The following is a 15,831-nucleotide window of genomic DNA, read 5'->3' as shown; positions in this document are numbered from 1 at the left end:
GGCCTCTAAAAGCTGATCAATAGAGATGCAGTTTTCTTAATGAACATAATGTTCCCAGGCTGGATAACATGGAATAATCAGTCAACCGGCCAGCAGAATGTGTGAGACATCATAAAGAGAATTCAGCTTTGGTGTGAAATAGCCCGTTAGACTGTAATGCATGGTTTGTCAATTTACAAAGCGAAATAGCTGCTTTCCTGTGACTTTTGGCCTGATTACATGCTGTTATTTTAAACAGCTTTGCTGCCAACAAAATGCTGAGAGGCACACATGAGATTGTTACTTTCAATGAGGTGCCTCAAATGCTAGAATGCCAACCTTAGATGACATTTTAGAGCACATTGGAGAGTTTGACTTGTACCAGAAAAGGGCCTTTTTTGTGCTGTGTCTGCTCTCTGCTGCCTTCACACCCATCTATGTTGGTATTGTTTTCCTGGGTTTTATACCAGAGCACCACTGCCGGAGTCCTGGAGTTGCCCAGTTAAGAAACCGTTGTGACTGGAGTCTTGAGGAAGAGCTGAATTACACCCTTCCAAAGGGTGAGACCCATGGGGATGCTTTCACTAGCCAGTGCAAGAGATATGATGTCGACTGGAACGCAACTGAGCTGAGCTGCATAAATCCACTAGATTTTTCCACTACTTACAGGAACAGAAGCAATATTCCTCTCACTGCATGCCAAGATGGCTGGCTTTATGATTTCCCAGGATCATCCATCGTGACTGAGGTAAGAAGTAAGCAGCTGTTTTCTAGAAGGCAATACCAACATTAACAGCTGAACCCTGAAAGGATCTGTATGAGTCTGCTGGGCAGCTTAGAGAGTCCTTGGATGTCCTTCAATAGCTGCTAGAAAGAAGGGCTTCTGGAACACAGGAATCTTCTTCTACCGAGTCAGCCTTGTCTGCTTGGACTGGCAGCTAATCTTCATAGTCTCAAGCAGAAATCTCTCTCAGCCCTACCTGGAAATGGCAAGGATCGAAGCTGGAACTTTCTGAACGCAGAAGCATGTGCTCTGCTGCTGAGCTATGATCCCCCTCTATAGATGCTTCCCAACTGTGAAACTCTTTCCCGCAAGGCAGTTCCCCCAAGGCACCGTTGGTATTTACCAAATAGACACTAAGCAAAGTCTGCCCTGTTCATTTGGTGGGCGATTTAATATTACTTGCTGTGAATAGTTCTTAAGCCCCTCATCCATGGCAATTGTTTTCAGGGTTGATTTCAACATTGCTATTAACATTATGCTTGTTCCAAGCTTAAGCTAGCTGCACTTAGGTCCCATTGAACTCAATGTGAAAAATTAGTCAGGACATTGATTTCACTAGGAACCAAGTTCTCCAGTCTATTTTTTGAAAGCTTTTTGCTTCTCTTTGTTTGTTAATGGTTTGCGTATCTGATTTTTAATTGTTATTTTTAAAGGTGTTCTTTCATTTGATGCTTGTTCACTGCCTTGCATACTGACAATGATATAAAGGTGGCATGGAAATGTTTTCAAATAAGCAAGCATAACTCCTACGCAAAAAAGCCACTCTGCTTAAGATACTGCTTGTATATGGGGATGTTGGAGGGTGGTAGTTGAAATGGCCATACGCTTTAGAATGAAATAGTCCGGAGAGATGCTCTTCAAGTGATTTGGAATTACAGTTATCTTGAAATCTCACTCAAGGCATGGGATTTTATTTTATTTTTGCATTGTCTCTGACCTGGATGTGTTTTCTTTTAGTTCAACCTGGTGTGTGAAGATGCCTGGAAACTGGACTTGTTTCAATCATGTGTGAATGTGGGGTTTTTTGTTGGTTCCATAAGCATTGGATACATGGCAGACAGGTAGGTCAAATTTTATATATACAATTGGAGTATTTATTGTTGTATAGCCACAGGCTATATAAGAACGCAGCATAGCTTTCCTGGAAAAATATTGTTTTTAACTGAACTTCAATGAGCTGGCTAAAATATCTGAACCGATTACTGGCCTCAGCTGCATATGAGAATTAGCTCCCTTCATTTTGTCTGGTGATGGCCCAAGAAACTTGAACTCTTGTATGTACACACCATTAACAGCTGGTTTACAGCACAAGCCTAACTCTTCGGTTTAGAAGCAAGTCCTGTTAAATTCAATGGGGAGAGAGAATACAGGCAAACTCGGCAGTTTCAAGACAAGTTAATTATGTGGCACTCTGATCCCAAGAGGTACCAGGGCTGCAGATTTTATAGAAAATCATACTTGTTAATATTGTTAATTGGTGAAGATGTGGGAAAGCTGCTTCATAAGCATTGTTTATAGTGATAGCTCAGGTGGTAGAGCATGAGGCTCTTAATCTGAGGTCTGTGGGTTCGAGCCCCACATTGGGCAAAAGATTCCTGAATTGCAGGGGGTTGGACTAGATAATCCTCGTGGTCCCTTCCAACTCTATGATTCTATAATCTATTCAATCCTAAAATAAAAGGTAAATTTGATGAACAAAATAAATTATTTTTTAGTTTTGTCCAGTAGAAATTTAGCTTATTTTTATAGCTCCACAGCAGAACATATTCTTTGCATGCAGAAGGCCCCAGCTTCAATCACCATGTGAGCTAGGAGAGATCCTTGTCTGCAGCCCTAGAGAGCTGCTCAGAATAGACAATTCAGAGTTACATGGACCAGCAGTCTGGTGCAGTGTGAAGCAGTTCCACATGTCCCTCTCCCCTCTTTATATGTATAATATTGACAAGGGTCATTTTTCTCCACAGGTTTGGGCGTAAACGGTGCCTGTTAATCACCATCTTAATAAATTCCATTTCTGGTGTTCTCATGGCTTTTGCACCTAGCTACACGTGGACCGTGGCTTTCCGCTTGATACAAGGATTGGTCAGCAAAGGGGGTTGGCTAACAGGCTACATCCTGAGTAAGGCTCCTTACAGTCGTCTCTTCTGGGAATTAATCTAATAGGGATTAAACTTGAAGAAGGTTCATACCTCAGTGGTAGACCATCCACTTTGCATGCAGAAGGTCCCAGGTTCAACCTTGGCAACTCCACATAGGGCTGGAAAAGACTCCCTCCTGCCTGCAATCCAGAGATCTCATGCTCATTCACTTTTCTCCTAGGAACAACAGGGATTTCCAGTGATTTGATGGAACTGATAAGGTTGAAACCTTAGAATATTATCAGTCTCTCAGGGTTGTCTTGGGTCCTAAGATATCAACAAACGATGGGATGCTTTTGTTTTCTAAATAGAAATATACTTCCAGTCAAGGCTTTCTTCCATCCAGAACCCACGGGAACTCAATTCTTAGAATTGCCGTTCTAAGAGAACAAGAGAGGTGTTTGTGATGAGTTCTGGCACCTCTTTTCTAGAAAAATAGCGCTGCTCCCAATCACTCTGTAGAAGCTTAGCTTTGAAAGGTCTACAAGCAGCTGTCATGCTCCTGTGGGTGCTCTCTCTGTCAGCAAGAAGGACAGGGTGATAGGTGCAACATAATCCAGACAAATCAGAAGTACAGAGAATCAGTCTAGGCCCAAACCATGATCCAGAGAAAAGGAGAGCATCGCAAGAAGATGAGGCAAGGTAGAATACAGCAGGGCACACAACCCAGCCTCATCAAAACAAAAGCAAAAAACCCCAGCAACTAGAAGACTCAAGAGGGAGTCCTTATATACTCTGGCCTGAGCCCCTGGCCTACCTGGCATCAGGGTCAATCCCTGTGTTCAGGGTCCTGCATCCCAGCTGAGGTTTGACAACATGGGCGGTTGAGAAGACGCTTCACATCAGCTCCCTTTTGTACTTTACATGTTGATTGCAGCATCTGGGCCTGAAGAAACATGTGATCCTCACCTATTCCAATCGTATTCCAGCTGAGGAACCACAAACCTCCCAGAACTAGCAAGCCTCACCTGGCCAGCTAGGGAGCTGGGCTGTGGGCCCTTGCCTGCCTCAGCCTCCTGGAGCACCCCATCTGCTGCTCCCTATACCTCAGAGCCTGCTGTGTTCATGGAGACAGGGGCCCCTCTGGCTCTGGTGATGGGCCCTGCAGCTCTGGTTCCTGTGCACCAACCCCCATCCCCTCGTCATCCTCTGTTACTCTGTTACTCCATGAGTATTTCCTACACCAACCTCTTCTTTCCCATTCCTAGCTTACCCCAGTGTGTCCCAGTCCTGGCTACACCTCTTGCCACGATCCTGTTCCTCCTCTTCCTCTTCTCTGTTGTCTTGTCAGTTCCTGACAGCCTCCTAGACCACACCCTCACTACAGCTTCTAGTAGTTCAGGGATTGCTTACTCATGAAGAGGGCTCTTACTCAGAAAAAAGCTGCATGACACCCTGGGTCTGTAGATGCATGCTATGTTATTACTTTTTGGCTTGGACCCAGAGCTTTTGGCACAGGCATTCTCAAGGACTGGGTGGTGGTGGGTCCACTGCCACCTCTAACAGTTTTTGGGAAGATCTCCTCATGGAGAAAATTTAAAGGGACACGCATCTCTCAGCTCTGGTTCCCATGGACCCTGCCTGCACCTTAAGGTCTTCACACTGTGGGGGGGGGGGTCTGGTTCATCCTTTGAGGACTCCCTATCTGGTACCAGGTCAGGGCTAGACATGACAGTGGCTTTCAACAACAGCTGTGTTGGTTGAGGATGATGGGAGTTGTCAATCCACAGTTTCCTTGGCTAGTCGGTGGGAAGGTGGGATGGGATGTGGGAATCTACTAAGATTTGAAATATATGAAGTTCAAGGTGGCTTAATAGATGGAAGATCTAGTGTGAGCTGTCTTCAGATTATTTCCCGCACCCATTTGCTTATGTTAATGAAGTTTCTCCACCCTTAAAAAGTCACAGAATTTGTTGGCCTGAGTTACAGAAGAACCGTCGGCATTGTTTACCAGGTAGCCTTTACTGTTGGACTCCTTGTGCTTACTGCTGTCGCTTATGCAATTCCTCACTGGAGATGGCTACAACTGGCAGTTACCTTGCCAAACTTCTTCTTCTTGCTGTATTACTGGTAAGCAAGATTTCCATTACAGCCAAAAAAGTCAAGGCATCTGTATAATATCAGCATGGAAGCTTAGCTAGATGTATTGGAAGGTACCCAACAGGGCTGGTGTCTAATTCCAGGAGGCCTTTGGCATGGTGCTGCCAGAGAGCCCCCACTCCTCAACATGGACACCCAACATATAAACACATCAGCTCCCAACACGGTATTTTTCTTCCTCTTCTTCCATTCAAGAGAGCCACTGCTTCATGCTCATTGCCAAGCCAAGCAAGGAGGATGGTACATTGGAGCATGTTGACTCAGCTGGGTAGGGTTAGTGCGAGGGATGCTTTTGAGCCCCTGGGCCCTTGACCAGTGCCTGATCTGACTGGCCACTGGGACTGGGACTGGGACTGGTATCCAGCATTTTACCATGTAAAAGAGAACTCACAGTGTAGGATATTTGGCATGGAGGTGACAGTCCTCACTTCAAATGTCTCATGCAACTCAGGCCAACTTCCATATGGCCTTATCCCTTTTTTCTTTACTAGTAATGTTTTTACAGCGTCATGCATTTTGCTACCATCTAGGAATGCCCCATTTCTTGCTGTTCTAGGTGCCTTCCAGAGTCTCCAAGGTGGCTGATAGCCCAACGGGAAAATGACAAAGCCCTGAAAATTATTAAACGCATTGCCAAGGGAAACCGGAAGAAGCTGCCTCCCTCTATGCAGGTAACCTGAGCCATTTTGCCTTCAAAGTTACATAAGGCACGACGATGCACAGTTTGTATACGGGTTAGAAATCCAAACAGAGGCCATTTGGGCAAGCCAGAATACGGCAAACATGGAAGCGTTTTTAAACTTCAAAACCAATTCTGGTCCCACATGCAATGAAGCTGGGAGGGATGATCAGTGGAGCCAGATATTGGAGTAAAATAGGCCACAACTTTATTGATTATGGGAGAAAAGGCATGGGCATGGATCTGTTAATCAACTAGGCTGAGTGCTGGTTGATATGCTGTCAACCAACAGATGGGGTTGGCTGGTGCTGGGAAGGCACTGAGCCACTGGTAGGGAGTGCTATGGGCTGTCAACCCCTAACTGGGCTTCTGGACAGGACTTGCCACCCTCCAAGACTCATAAAGGGGATCTTTTGATGGCATGGAGCAGAGTGCCCCTCCCCTGTCCCTGCTTCCTAAAGATTCAGCCCAATACCTCTCCCACCATCACAAGGTGTTACGAGGTAGACAAAAGCTCACAGGTCCAATCATTGGCTCCCCCATGGCTGGTTCCACCCCACCCTCCCACATGGCTGCCCAAAGGATGTGAAGTGCCATTGGGCCACAGAAGAAAATAAAGACACTGGTCGCCTCCCACCCTGAATCCGCATAGGGCTGCAAATATGGCTCCCTGATAAGTCAGGGAATTAGAACTTCCTGTAGAATAATTGTCCTCCTAGCCCACTGTGGTTTGACAGTTATATCTAAAATCAAGCTGCACGTGTGTTTTTTGTAAAGCTCCTTCACCCATTGAGGTTTTATAAGAATCCCTGCAGCTATGACTGGAAACTTTCAAGCTCCATTCTTTTTGTTTAGATTCCTTCCTGCTTTGCACTAGATGACCCTCAGAATCCCTTCCAACCCTACAAGTCTATGATCCATTTTCCTGCGCCCCCCTTAATGCCCCAATGATACAAACATTGCTTGTTTGCCCTTCTAGGATCTTCAGTCTGAGGAAGAAATGGGTGACAAACCAATCCCTTTATTTCTGGACCTGGTGAGAACACCACAGATAAGGAAACACACCCTCATCTTGATGTACTCTTGGTAAGGAAAGTCCTTGCAAAACTTTCTATTAAAGCAATTGCTCCAAATCATTAAATTTCTAGGGCATAATCCTCTCCCCTCTCCCCACCTGTCCACATGCAACTCACAGTGGAGAGCCCTAAAGGACTCGATGGAACTCTTTAATTCCCCTTCTGTAGTGAGCATCATTGGTTGGTCCACAAGCACTTTCCACTCTGCCAGTCCTCCTCAGGGCTGCCTACATAGCTCCGATTAGGCCCCATATTTAATTTTAAGCTGCCCTACATATTTGGCTAAGGGACGCAGGTGGCGCTGTGGGTTAAACCACAGAGCCTAGGGCTTGCCGATCAGAAGGTCGGCGGTTCGAATCCCCACAACAGGGTGAGCTCCCGTTGCTCGGTCCCTGCTCTTGCCAACCTAGCAGTTCGAAAGCACATCAAAGTGTAAGTAGATAAATAGGTACCGTTCTGGCGGGAAGGTAAATGGCGTTTCCGTGCACTGCTCTGGTTCGCCAGAAGCGGCTTAGTCATGCTGGCCACATGATCCGGAAGCTGTACGCTGGCTCCCTCAGCCAATAAAGGGAGATGAGCGCCGCAACCCCAGAGTCGGCCACGAGTGGACCTAATGGTCAGGGGTCCCTTTACCTTTACCTTTATATATTTGGCTAGAACTATGAGTAGGCTTTCTGCACACACAAAAACAACCCCAGCCCAGGAAAGAGCCTGGCTTCACCTGGCTTCTGTTTTTCGTCTAGGTTCACAAGCTCTGTGCTGTACCAGGGCCTCATCATGCACATGGGAATTGGTGGCGGCAACATTTACCTGGACTTTTTTTACTCTGCTCTTGTTGAATTTCCAGCCGCCTTCATACTCATACTCACAGTAGACCGCATTGGCCGCCGCCATCCCTGGGCTGCAGCAAATCTGGCAGCAGGAGCTGCCTGTCTCCTTACAGCCCTAGTGCCTGAAGGTGAGCAAGTTGGGCACTGAAATGGACCTATACATTCTCTCTTTTTTCTGGCTTTCTCCATATAAGGCAAAATATACAGGAACTTGGACCTGCAGGGAGAATATCAGCTTGAGAGGGGTGGGGGTTCTGAAAGGAAAATGACTGGCAGGGGAAGGGTTGAGCTCCTTCTTTCCCATCCTGAGTGTAACCGAATCTAGCAGCAAAACCCCATCATCCGAATGTGTATGTGTGCTCAGAATCGATGCCCCAAGGGCAAGGAACCTGTGACCCTTCAAATTTTGCTGGCAAGGCCAAACCAAGACATTTTGGCACCTGAGGTGAACTCCAAAATGGCGTCACTCCCCCACCAGGGAAGAAGGGGTGAGTGAAGAGCTAAATCAGGAAAAAGAAGGGGGGAGATATCTACACTGGGAATGGGGGAGGGGATAGAGATTCACATTGGAAACAAGGGTAGGAGGAGACCAGCAGTTTCTCCTATTTGCCAAGAGGCTGCTGTAGAGGTGGCATTGGGTGGGGGCTGCTGAGGAGGCAGCAGATCTGGCCTCTAAGATGCTCACCACTGCTATTGCTGCCACTGTGGCAGCACCACCACCAATGGACAATGTATTCCTTGAAGGTCAGATCTGCTTCTCCTGTGGATTCTGCCGCCTGAGGCGGTTGCTTCACCTTGCCTCATGGGTGGGTTGGCCCTGGTTGCTGGACTACAACTCAGGGAGGAATGAATCCAACAATATCTGGAGGGTTGCAGGATCTCTATCCCTAAGCTATCTATATCAAGTATGACTTCACCCTGCTGCAGGGTATTGTGTGTATTGTGTGTAATTCATTTTCTCTTTGTGTTTGTGTACATGTGAATGTTGATTCATTGCTTCCTGACAAATACCAGGTGCCACAAACACACAGTATTGTGTGCAGTATTTGCCCCATGAAATACAATTTCTAAGAACGTGTAACTTTTAATACCAATTTTGTAGAGAAAACCTAAGAAGCTGCAAAAGTTTTCAACTTCTTAACAGTGTGTGCAATGTCCTTTCAGATCTCTATTGGCTTAAAATGACTGCCGCTTGCATAGGCAGGATGGGCATTACAATGTGCTATGAAATGATTTGCTTGGTCAATGCAGAACTATACCCAACTTTCCTCAGGTGAGTGAGCCTTCTTCTGATGCTATAGGATGGGCTGGTGTCCCTTTGTCAAAAGGACCAGTTGACAGTCAAATGTAGAGCTCTCTGCTTAGGCTGTGGGTGCAATGATATTAACTGTTGCTTTTCATAAACTGGCGAAAAAAATGTGAAAGTTTATTTATTAATGAACACATTTGTAGACAATCTTTCTTTTAAAAATGCTCAATGTGCCTGTCTTGCAGTTATGAAGTAAAAAAAAAAAGTACAAACAGAAATAAATCCTCAAGAGAACATGATAAAGAAGTAGGAGCTAGCAGGGAATGTGAATTTAATAGCTTTTAATGAGAGTGTTTGACCTGCTTTAATTTCTATTTTCCATTTATTTCCACAAGTGGCTGGATCTCTGGGGCATTACGGTAACTGGGCAAAGGGGGTGATATTAGATTCTGCAGAGATATAAATAATGGCTTCCACATTTACCGTATTTTTACAGGAATCTTGGTGTTCTTGTCTGCTCTTCAATGTGTGATATCGGTGGGATCATAACTCCATTCATCGTCTATAGGCTGGCAGATGTCTGGCATGAACTTCCACTTGTTGTCTTTGGTAAGAATATGAATTCTTTTGTGTTGAATGAGGATAGATTATTCATTCTCGAACAGGGAGCTGTGGTTCTCCAGATGTCACTGAACTGCAATTCTCAGCTGCCCCAGTTAGGGATAGGAGAGAAATCAAATTTAAATGTGAACCTAGCTAATTTTCACTTTCTGAAACAATATGCAAACCAATGCAGCCATCCATTGAAATACACAGTTCTCTTAATTTTGCAATGCCAGCTTGGTCAATGATCAAGGATGCTGGTAGTTGTGGTTCAGCAATATCTGGAGGACCACAGGTCCTGCCTCTGAGGCATTATGGGGAAGGATCTGCATCTGTAGGGAGCCATAGGCAGATCAAGCTCTCATCCATACCACTTTTGAATGCATTCAGTCATAAGTCTGTTCCATGCTCTTTCCAGATTATTCTCCAAATTCATACTCAAATATCCCTAGCTAAGGTAGGTATACCTAATGGTGAAGAGGACCAGATAGAAGCTGACAGTAAGCCTGCAGGCAGCTCCTATAATTGAACAAAATATCCAAAGGATCTTGGTGACCCAACTCCTGTATACTACTTGAACGTATGTTTGCTTTTCTGACAGCTAGGCTTAGATTTCTTCCTTTACCTCAGAGGTTTCTTGGCAAGACATTACAGCTACGTTTCTATAGTCCTCTCCCAAAAAAAACAAACCCTAACTCCTGCTGTCAAAAACAATCTACATCATGCTATTCTGCTAAACAATTTGTTTTTATCAAATTATTGTGTAATGTTATTCTCCATTGCAAATCAGGGATAGTTTTAGAATGGCAAAGAGAAAGGAGATTAGGGTTACAGAGGAGCATAAAGGCAGGGTTGCAAACGACAGAACCAGTAGGAATAGCCAGGGAATGGTGCAGAGCAAAGTTACCCTACCCTTTTGAAATCTGGCAGTATAACAGCCCTGCTACCTGCCTAAGCATCTCCAAGAATAACCTTGTCCAGGCATTTGTTTCTGCATACATGGCACATGCACCAGCAGTGTCCCCAACTGACTTGGGATCAGCTCAGTCTGGAGGGAGCTGCTTCAACATCTGTAGGGCAGGTGTTGGAAACTGCCCAATCAACCCCCTTCACACTGAGCCAATCAAGAGTCATTGTTGAAGGGATGAGTCTTATTCCATGTATTCCTCCTGGCAGCTTCACACAATAGATATCTGTGGGTACCAAACACCTAAGCAGGACTTGAAAGAGTTCAAATATAGGAGCTGTCAGTCTTAGAATTCTGAAAATATTCTCTCAGTGACAGAAAGCTACTCCTCAGAAACAGTGACTTCAGTTCTAGAACACATTATCTGCATACTCACATCCTTTTTCAAATGCCCAGATATGGTACATTCAGAGCAAATTCAGAGGAAATCACCTCTGGACATTTGAAAAAGGATGTGAATATGCAGAGATACTCTGAAATGTAAGTGATACATTTGATCTATATTCTCACTGTGGTGAATTCCTAGGAACTCAGGAGGAGGATTCTGGAGAAAAATGAGATCACTCATAAAATAGGCTGCAGGTGGGGGAGAGGAAGAGAACTTGCATCTACATGCTGCCATTTCCTTTAATACAGTTCAGCAGTATCTTATTGGCACGACTTAAAAATTGCTATAGTGCCTTAGTATCGTTTCACATAGGATGGTCTGTCTCAACTGATCTTTTGTTTGTGCCTTGTGTCTGAAGCTGTGATTGGTCTCATTGACGGTGGCTTGGTTCTGCTCTTACCTGAAACCAAAGGAAAAGCTTTACCTGAGACTATTGAAGATGCCGAAAATATGCACAGGTATGGTCCTGTATAACATATCTTATAGAGAAAGGCATTCTTAGTGAATGAGAGCTCTAGCTGGGCATTCAGCAGTGCCAGGAGGAAAGGGGAGTGCCTGGGGGGCATGTGTTCCACACAGGGTGAGATGCCTTGATCTTCCTGTGTTGAGCCAGGTGTGATGAGGTCTGAACTGAATTCCTAAATGACTTTGAAGGAAGGTGCTTAGAATGCTGATAAGGCAGAGGTCTCAATCTAACTGCATTCAGCAGAGAGTGGTAAGAAGCCCACTCCAGGCCTTCAAACTCAGCCTGTGAAGGTCTTCTGTGTGGGCTCAGTAGTTGGAAGTGGAGCTCATACTCGGAACCCCACTGCCCTTTTCACACATTCATGTTGCTTGCCTGAAGAAGGTGGGTAGGAACGACATATGGCCAGCAGGAGGAATTGTTGGAGAGGAGCAACCAGCAAAAACTAAATTTAGATTTGGAGAGTGTGATTTCCCATTACAGGGGCAAATGAAATCAGGGGTGGGGGGTGGTCACAGCTGGAGCCTGAAATGCATGATAATGTGGGTGATAATGTCCTGTTGGTCAGACAAAGGCAGAAAATTAGGCTCCTAATATTTATACCAGACTGGCCAATATGGAAGCTTCATTGTTCCTGCCAATCATATGGCATATGTCTGCTTCTTCCTAAGGTTTTGAATATAGGTACTGCAGTTAATTTTTGGCGATCACTTGTAGCTGAGTAAGATTGTCTTCCATAAACACAGTTTTATCAATGAGTCCGTAAGTGACTGTGGAGGCCAATTCTGGATCCACGTGTCCTTCCACAGTGGGGACATAGGTTTCCAGGCGGGAGTTGATCACGGTGAGGGTTTGCCAAATGTGCCTCCCTCTTAGCACGTTTCTCCCTTTCATTCTGAGTTTGAGTGTCTTCAAAGCCCATGACACCTTTGGTAAAGGCTGTTCTCCAACTGGAGCGCTCGCAGGCTATTGTTTCCCAATTGTTGGTGTTTATACTACATTTTTTTTAATTGACCCTTCAAATTTTTAAAGTAACCCTGCTAGGAGTACGAGATTCCCGATGGCTTCACTCACAAGGGCCATAGGAACGTGCAAGCCCACTCACCACAACAAGGTGATGATCCAGCAAGTGAGGGCAGCTAATAGAGCTGGTAGCAACACCCAGCACCCTTGGGCAGGCCCCTGGGGACAAGTGTCCTACAAAGACCTATTAACATCCATTGGAGGGGATTTAAAATGGAAGGCAGCTCACAGATGCATTTCACAGATTGCTGTAATACTGCCCTCACTAGCTGGTGTGCCAGGAGGAGGCAATGATGTTAAGTTAAGGCCCACCAGCTGCAATGAGGCTTGTGACTTCCAAGATTGTGGTTACCTCTAACCACAGCACTAATGAAAAAGCACCCCTCCAAAAGCTGCTGTTCACACCAGGAGGGAAGTCTTTATTGGAGCGAAAGGAAACTTCAAACTTGCTGCAAATCACAGCTTTGGAGGGGTGGCTTTTGTGATCACAGCAGGTTCAAACTCTCCCTCATTCCAGCATTCGCATGCCTGATGGAAAGTCCCATCAGCTGCTATTTACATTTAATAAAAGATTCATGCAGCTTGAAGAGATGTATTTAGTGTAATTTGGACCCAAAAATCACTGAAGACTAAATTTCTGATTCTCTTTTCCTGTTCATGTTACTCTTCCGGCTTTGTTTCCACAGGCAAGGAAGGCCAAAAGAAAAAATTATTTATCTCCATGTTCAAACCTCAGATGCGGCAACTAATTAAGAAGAGCTATTTTCTGCATGATTTTCGCTTGATTTGGCATTAAAGAAAAATGGAGCAAGAGAGCAAACACATGCACACAGGCTGTCGTAATTTTTTGAACTTTCTTTATCCTCTGATTCTTTGCTGCTTATTCACAACTACAGTGTGTTTTTGACACTCTGTGAGACTGGAGGGAAGTTTATCGATCAGGGATGGGGAAACTAATCTTCCAAAGGTTGTTGGACTCCAAATCCCATCAGCCCAAGCCAGCATGGCCAATAATCAAGGGTGATAGTGGTCATAGTCCAGCAACATCTGGAGGGCTATAGGTACCCTTTCCCAGGGGACTTAAACAGTACACAGTCTGACCAAACTACAGGTCCAGTTAAAGTGTGGAGAAGCCCTAGGTCTTCCCTTGATTGCACCACACTGGGCTGGGCTATGCTAATAATGAAGTAAGAGTGCAGCCACACAAATCCTCCACCCACGTTCTTTTCCTAGATAGGACTAGTGGAAGGTAAATCCCAATAAATGAACTTGACTTTCTTTGGAGTAAACATTGGACCAGGCTTTGGAGGACTACAAAAGATAAATAAATAGAAGACTTGTCAAAGTCCATTATGGCAAAGTTTGACAGTTTGTATTGAATGAGTAACAAGAGATGTGGGTTGAATGAGTAACAAGAGATGTGGAAATCAGTTTATGAGAACGAAACTTGCTTTAGAGTTTGGCGTTGTTTTCACAGAGTTTACAGCCAGAACAATACTAGCAAAGGATAGACTCAAACCCTACATGATGAAATTCTGTATGTGGTTTGGGAAACAAAAATGAATGGGAATAATTCATTGCATCAGGAAATAGATAGTTTCTAAAGAAAAGGGAAGTCATTTACATCATTTTGCACTGCATTCAATATTTAGAAGGACCAATACTGTGCAACAATTATCCCCATAAAAAATGTTCTGATTCTGGCTATCTAGTTCACTTCACCTACAGACTTTGGGTGCAATCTGGCCCAATTTAAATGTATTTTAAGCCTCACTATGGAGTTAGGCAAATACTTAAATCAGGAATGAAAGACAAAGAAAATTCTCAAAGTTCTTAATTTTGGTCAGTTCTTAATGCAGCGTTCTGTGTGCCTCATCTCATGTGCTCATGTGAGTGCACAAACCCCTCCTTGTCCCCATCTTGTCCATCCATTTCAGTTATCTAATGATGTAAGCTGTTTTCTCAGCTCATGCCAGTTTCTCAGTGTGAAATTCCAGGCATTCTAGACACTCATCCAGGATTCATGTTTCCTTTGGGAATGAGCCACTGTGGAGACTGTGGTTTCTTTATGATATATGGTTTCTTTACACATATATGTAAAGATGGCGGCTAATGGATTGAAGTTGAATCCTGACAAGACAGAAGTATTGTTTTTGGGGGACAGGGGGCGGGCTGGTGTGGAGGACTCCCTGGTCCTGAATAGGGTAACTGTGCCCCTGAAGGGCCAGGTGCGCAGCCTGGGAGTCATTTTGGACTCACAGCTGTCACAGCTGTCCATGGAGGCGCAGGTCAATTCTGTATCCAGGGCAGCTGTCTACCAACTCCACCTGGTACGCAGGCTGAGACCCTACCTGCCCACGGACTGTCTCACCAGAGTGGTGCATGCTCTAGTTATCTCCCGCTTGGACTACTGCAATGCGCTCTACGTGGGGCTACCTTTGAAGGTGACTCGGAAACTACAACTAATCCAAAATGCGGCAGCTAGACTGGTGACTGGGGGCGGCCGCCGAGACCACATAACACCGGTCTTGAAAGACCTACATTGGCTCCCAGTACGTTTCCGAGCACAATTCAAAGTGCTGGTGTTGACCTTTAAAGCCCTAAACGGCCTCGGCCCAGTATACCTGAAGGAGCGTCTCCAACCCCATCGTTCTGCCCGGACGCTGAGGTCCAGCGCCGAGGGCCTTCTGGCGGTTCCCTCATTGTGAGAAGCAAAGCTACAGGGAACCAGGCAGAGGGCCTTCTCGGTAGTGGCGCCCGCCCTGTGGAACGCCCTCCCATCAGATGTCAAAGCGATAAATAACTACCTGACATTTAGAAGACATCTTAAGGCAGCCCTGTTCAGGGAAGTTTTTAATCTGTGATATTTTACTGTATTTTTGGTTTCTATGGAAGCCGCCCAGAGTGGCTGGGGAAACCCAGCCAGATGGGTGGGGTACAAATAATAAATTATTATTATTATTATTATTATTATTATTATTATTATTATATACAACCTGAGCCTATGATGGAGGGGCTCACACAATTAACACTCCAATAAGGTCCTGCTTCTCCTATAGCCACAGCCTTGGATTCAAGCAGAAATCAAACATTGTACTCTGCCTCTCTGGTTTCCAACCTGTAACTTTACTTCTGGGTCGCATTGTTGTTGTTGTTTAGTCGTTTAGTCGTGTCCAACTCTTTGTGACCCCATGGACCAGAGCACGCCAGGCATTGCATACATTTTCAACTCTAAACTCTGGCTTTTGTCCTCACTATATGCAAGTTGGGGGAACCCCACCCATTTGCCATCTCACACAGAGCCCCCTCTCCTTTGTTTTCTTAGTGACTCATGGCCGTTCCTTTGTTCTCTTAATGGCCCATCACCCTGCAAAAAGAATGCCCTCAGAACAATAGATATTCAGCCAAGTTTGACGATAGATGGACAGATGGCCAATCAGACTGTATCATCACAACATAATTTGAATTAGGGTCATTTCTAAGAACTATTTTTTTAAAATGTGCACTATATGCTACCTTTACTCATCCATTTAACAGATGCACACACAGGAC

At 45.0% G+C, this 15,831-nt stretch overlaps 1 protein-coding gene across 1 annotated transcript; it reads left to right on the top strand.

Annotated features, from left to right (window-relative positions):
• Positions 1-287: 287 nt before the first annotated feature.
• On the top strand, positions 288-13,642 carry LOC308473358 (solute carrier family 22 member 2-like). Its single transcript, XM_080998785.1, has 11 exons — positions 288-727; positions 1,721-1,824; positions 2,728-2,882; positions 4,803-4,971; positions 5,558-5,672; positions 6,660-6,766; positions 7,500-7,714; positions 8,751-8,859; positions 9,332-9,444; positions 11,152-11,251; positions 12,966-13,642. The coding sequence occupies exons 1-11, from the start codon at positions 311-313 to the stop codon at positions 13,030-13,032; spliced, it is 1,671 nt and encodes a 556-aa protein (XP_080854911.1). The 5' UTR covers positions 288-310; the 3' UTR covers positions 13,033-13,642.
• The last annotated feature ends 2,189 nt before the right edge of the window (positions 13,643-15,831 follow it).

This window comes from Podarcis pityusensis (genome assembly GCF_964106645.2).
Source record: "Podarcis pityusensis genome assembly, chromosome: 3".
Lineage (NCBI taxonomy): Eukaryota > Metazoa > Chordata > Lepidosauria > Squamata > Lacertidae > Podarcis > Podarcis pityusensis.
Note: the sequence above shows the minus strand (reverse complement) of the source record. Positions and strands in the feature narration are given on the sequence as shown.

Excerpts from the sequence above, each read along its gene's own strand:
- LOC308473358 (XM_080998785.1), top strand. The coding sequence starts at position 311 with ATGCCAACCTTAGATGACATTTTAGAGCACATTGGAGAGTTTGACTTG. Across the intron at positions 2,883-4,802 it reads GCTAACAGGCTACATCCTGA|TCACAGAATTTGTTGGCCTG; the intron begins GTAAGGCTCCTT and ends ACCCTTAAAAAG. Across the intron at positions 7,715-8,750 it reads TACAGCCCTAGTGCCTGAAG|ATCTCTATTGGCTTAAAATG; the intron begins GTGAGCAAGTTG and ends ATGTCCTTTCAG.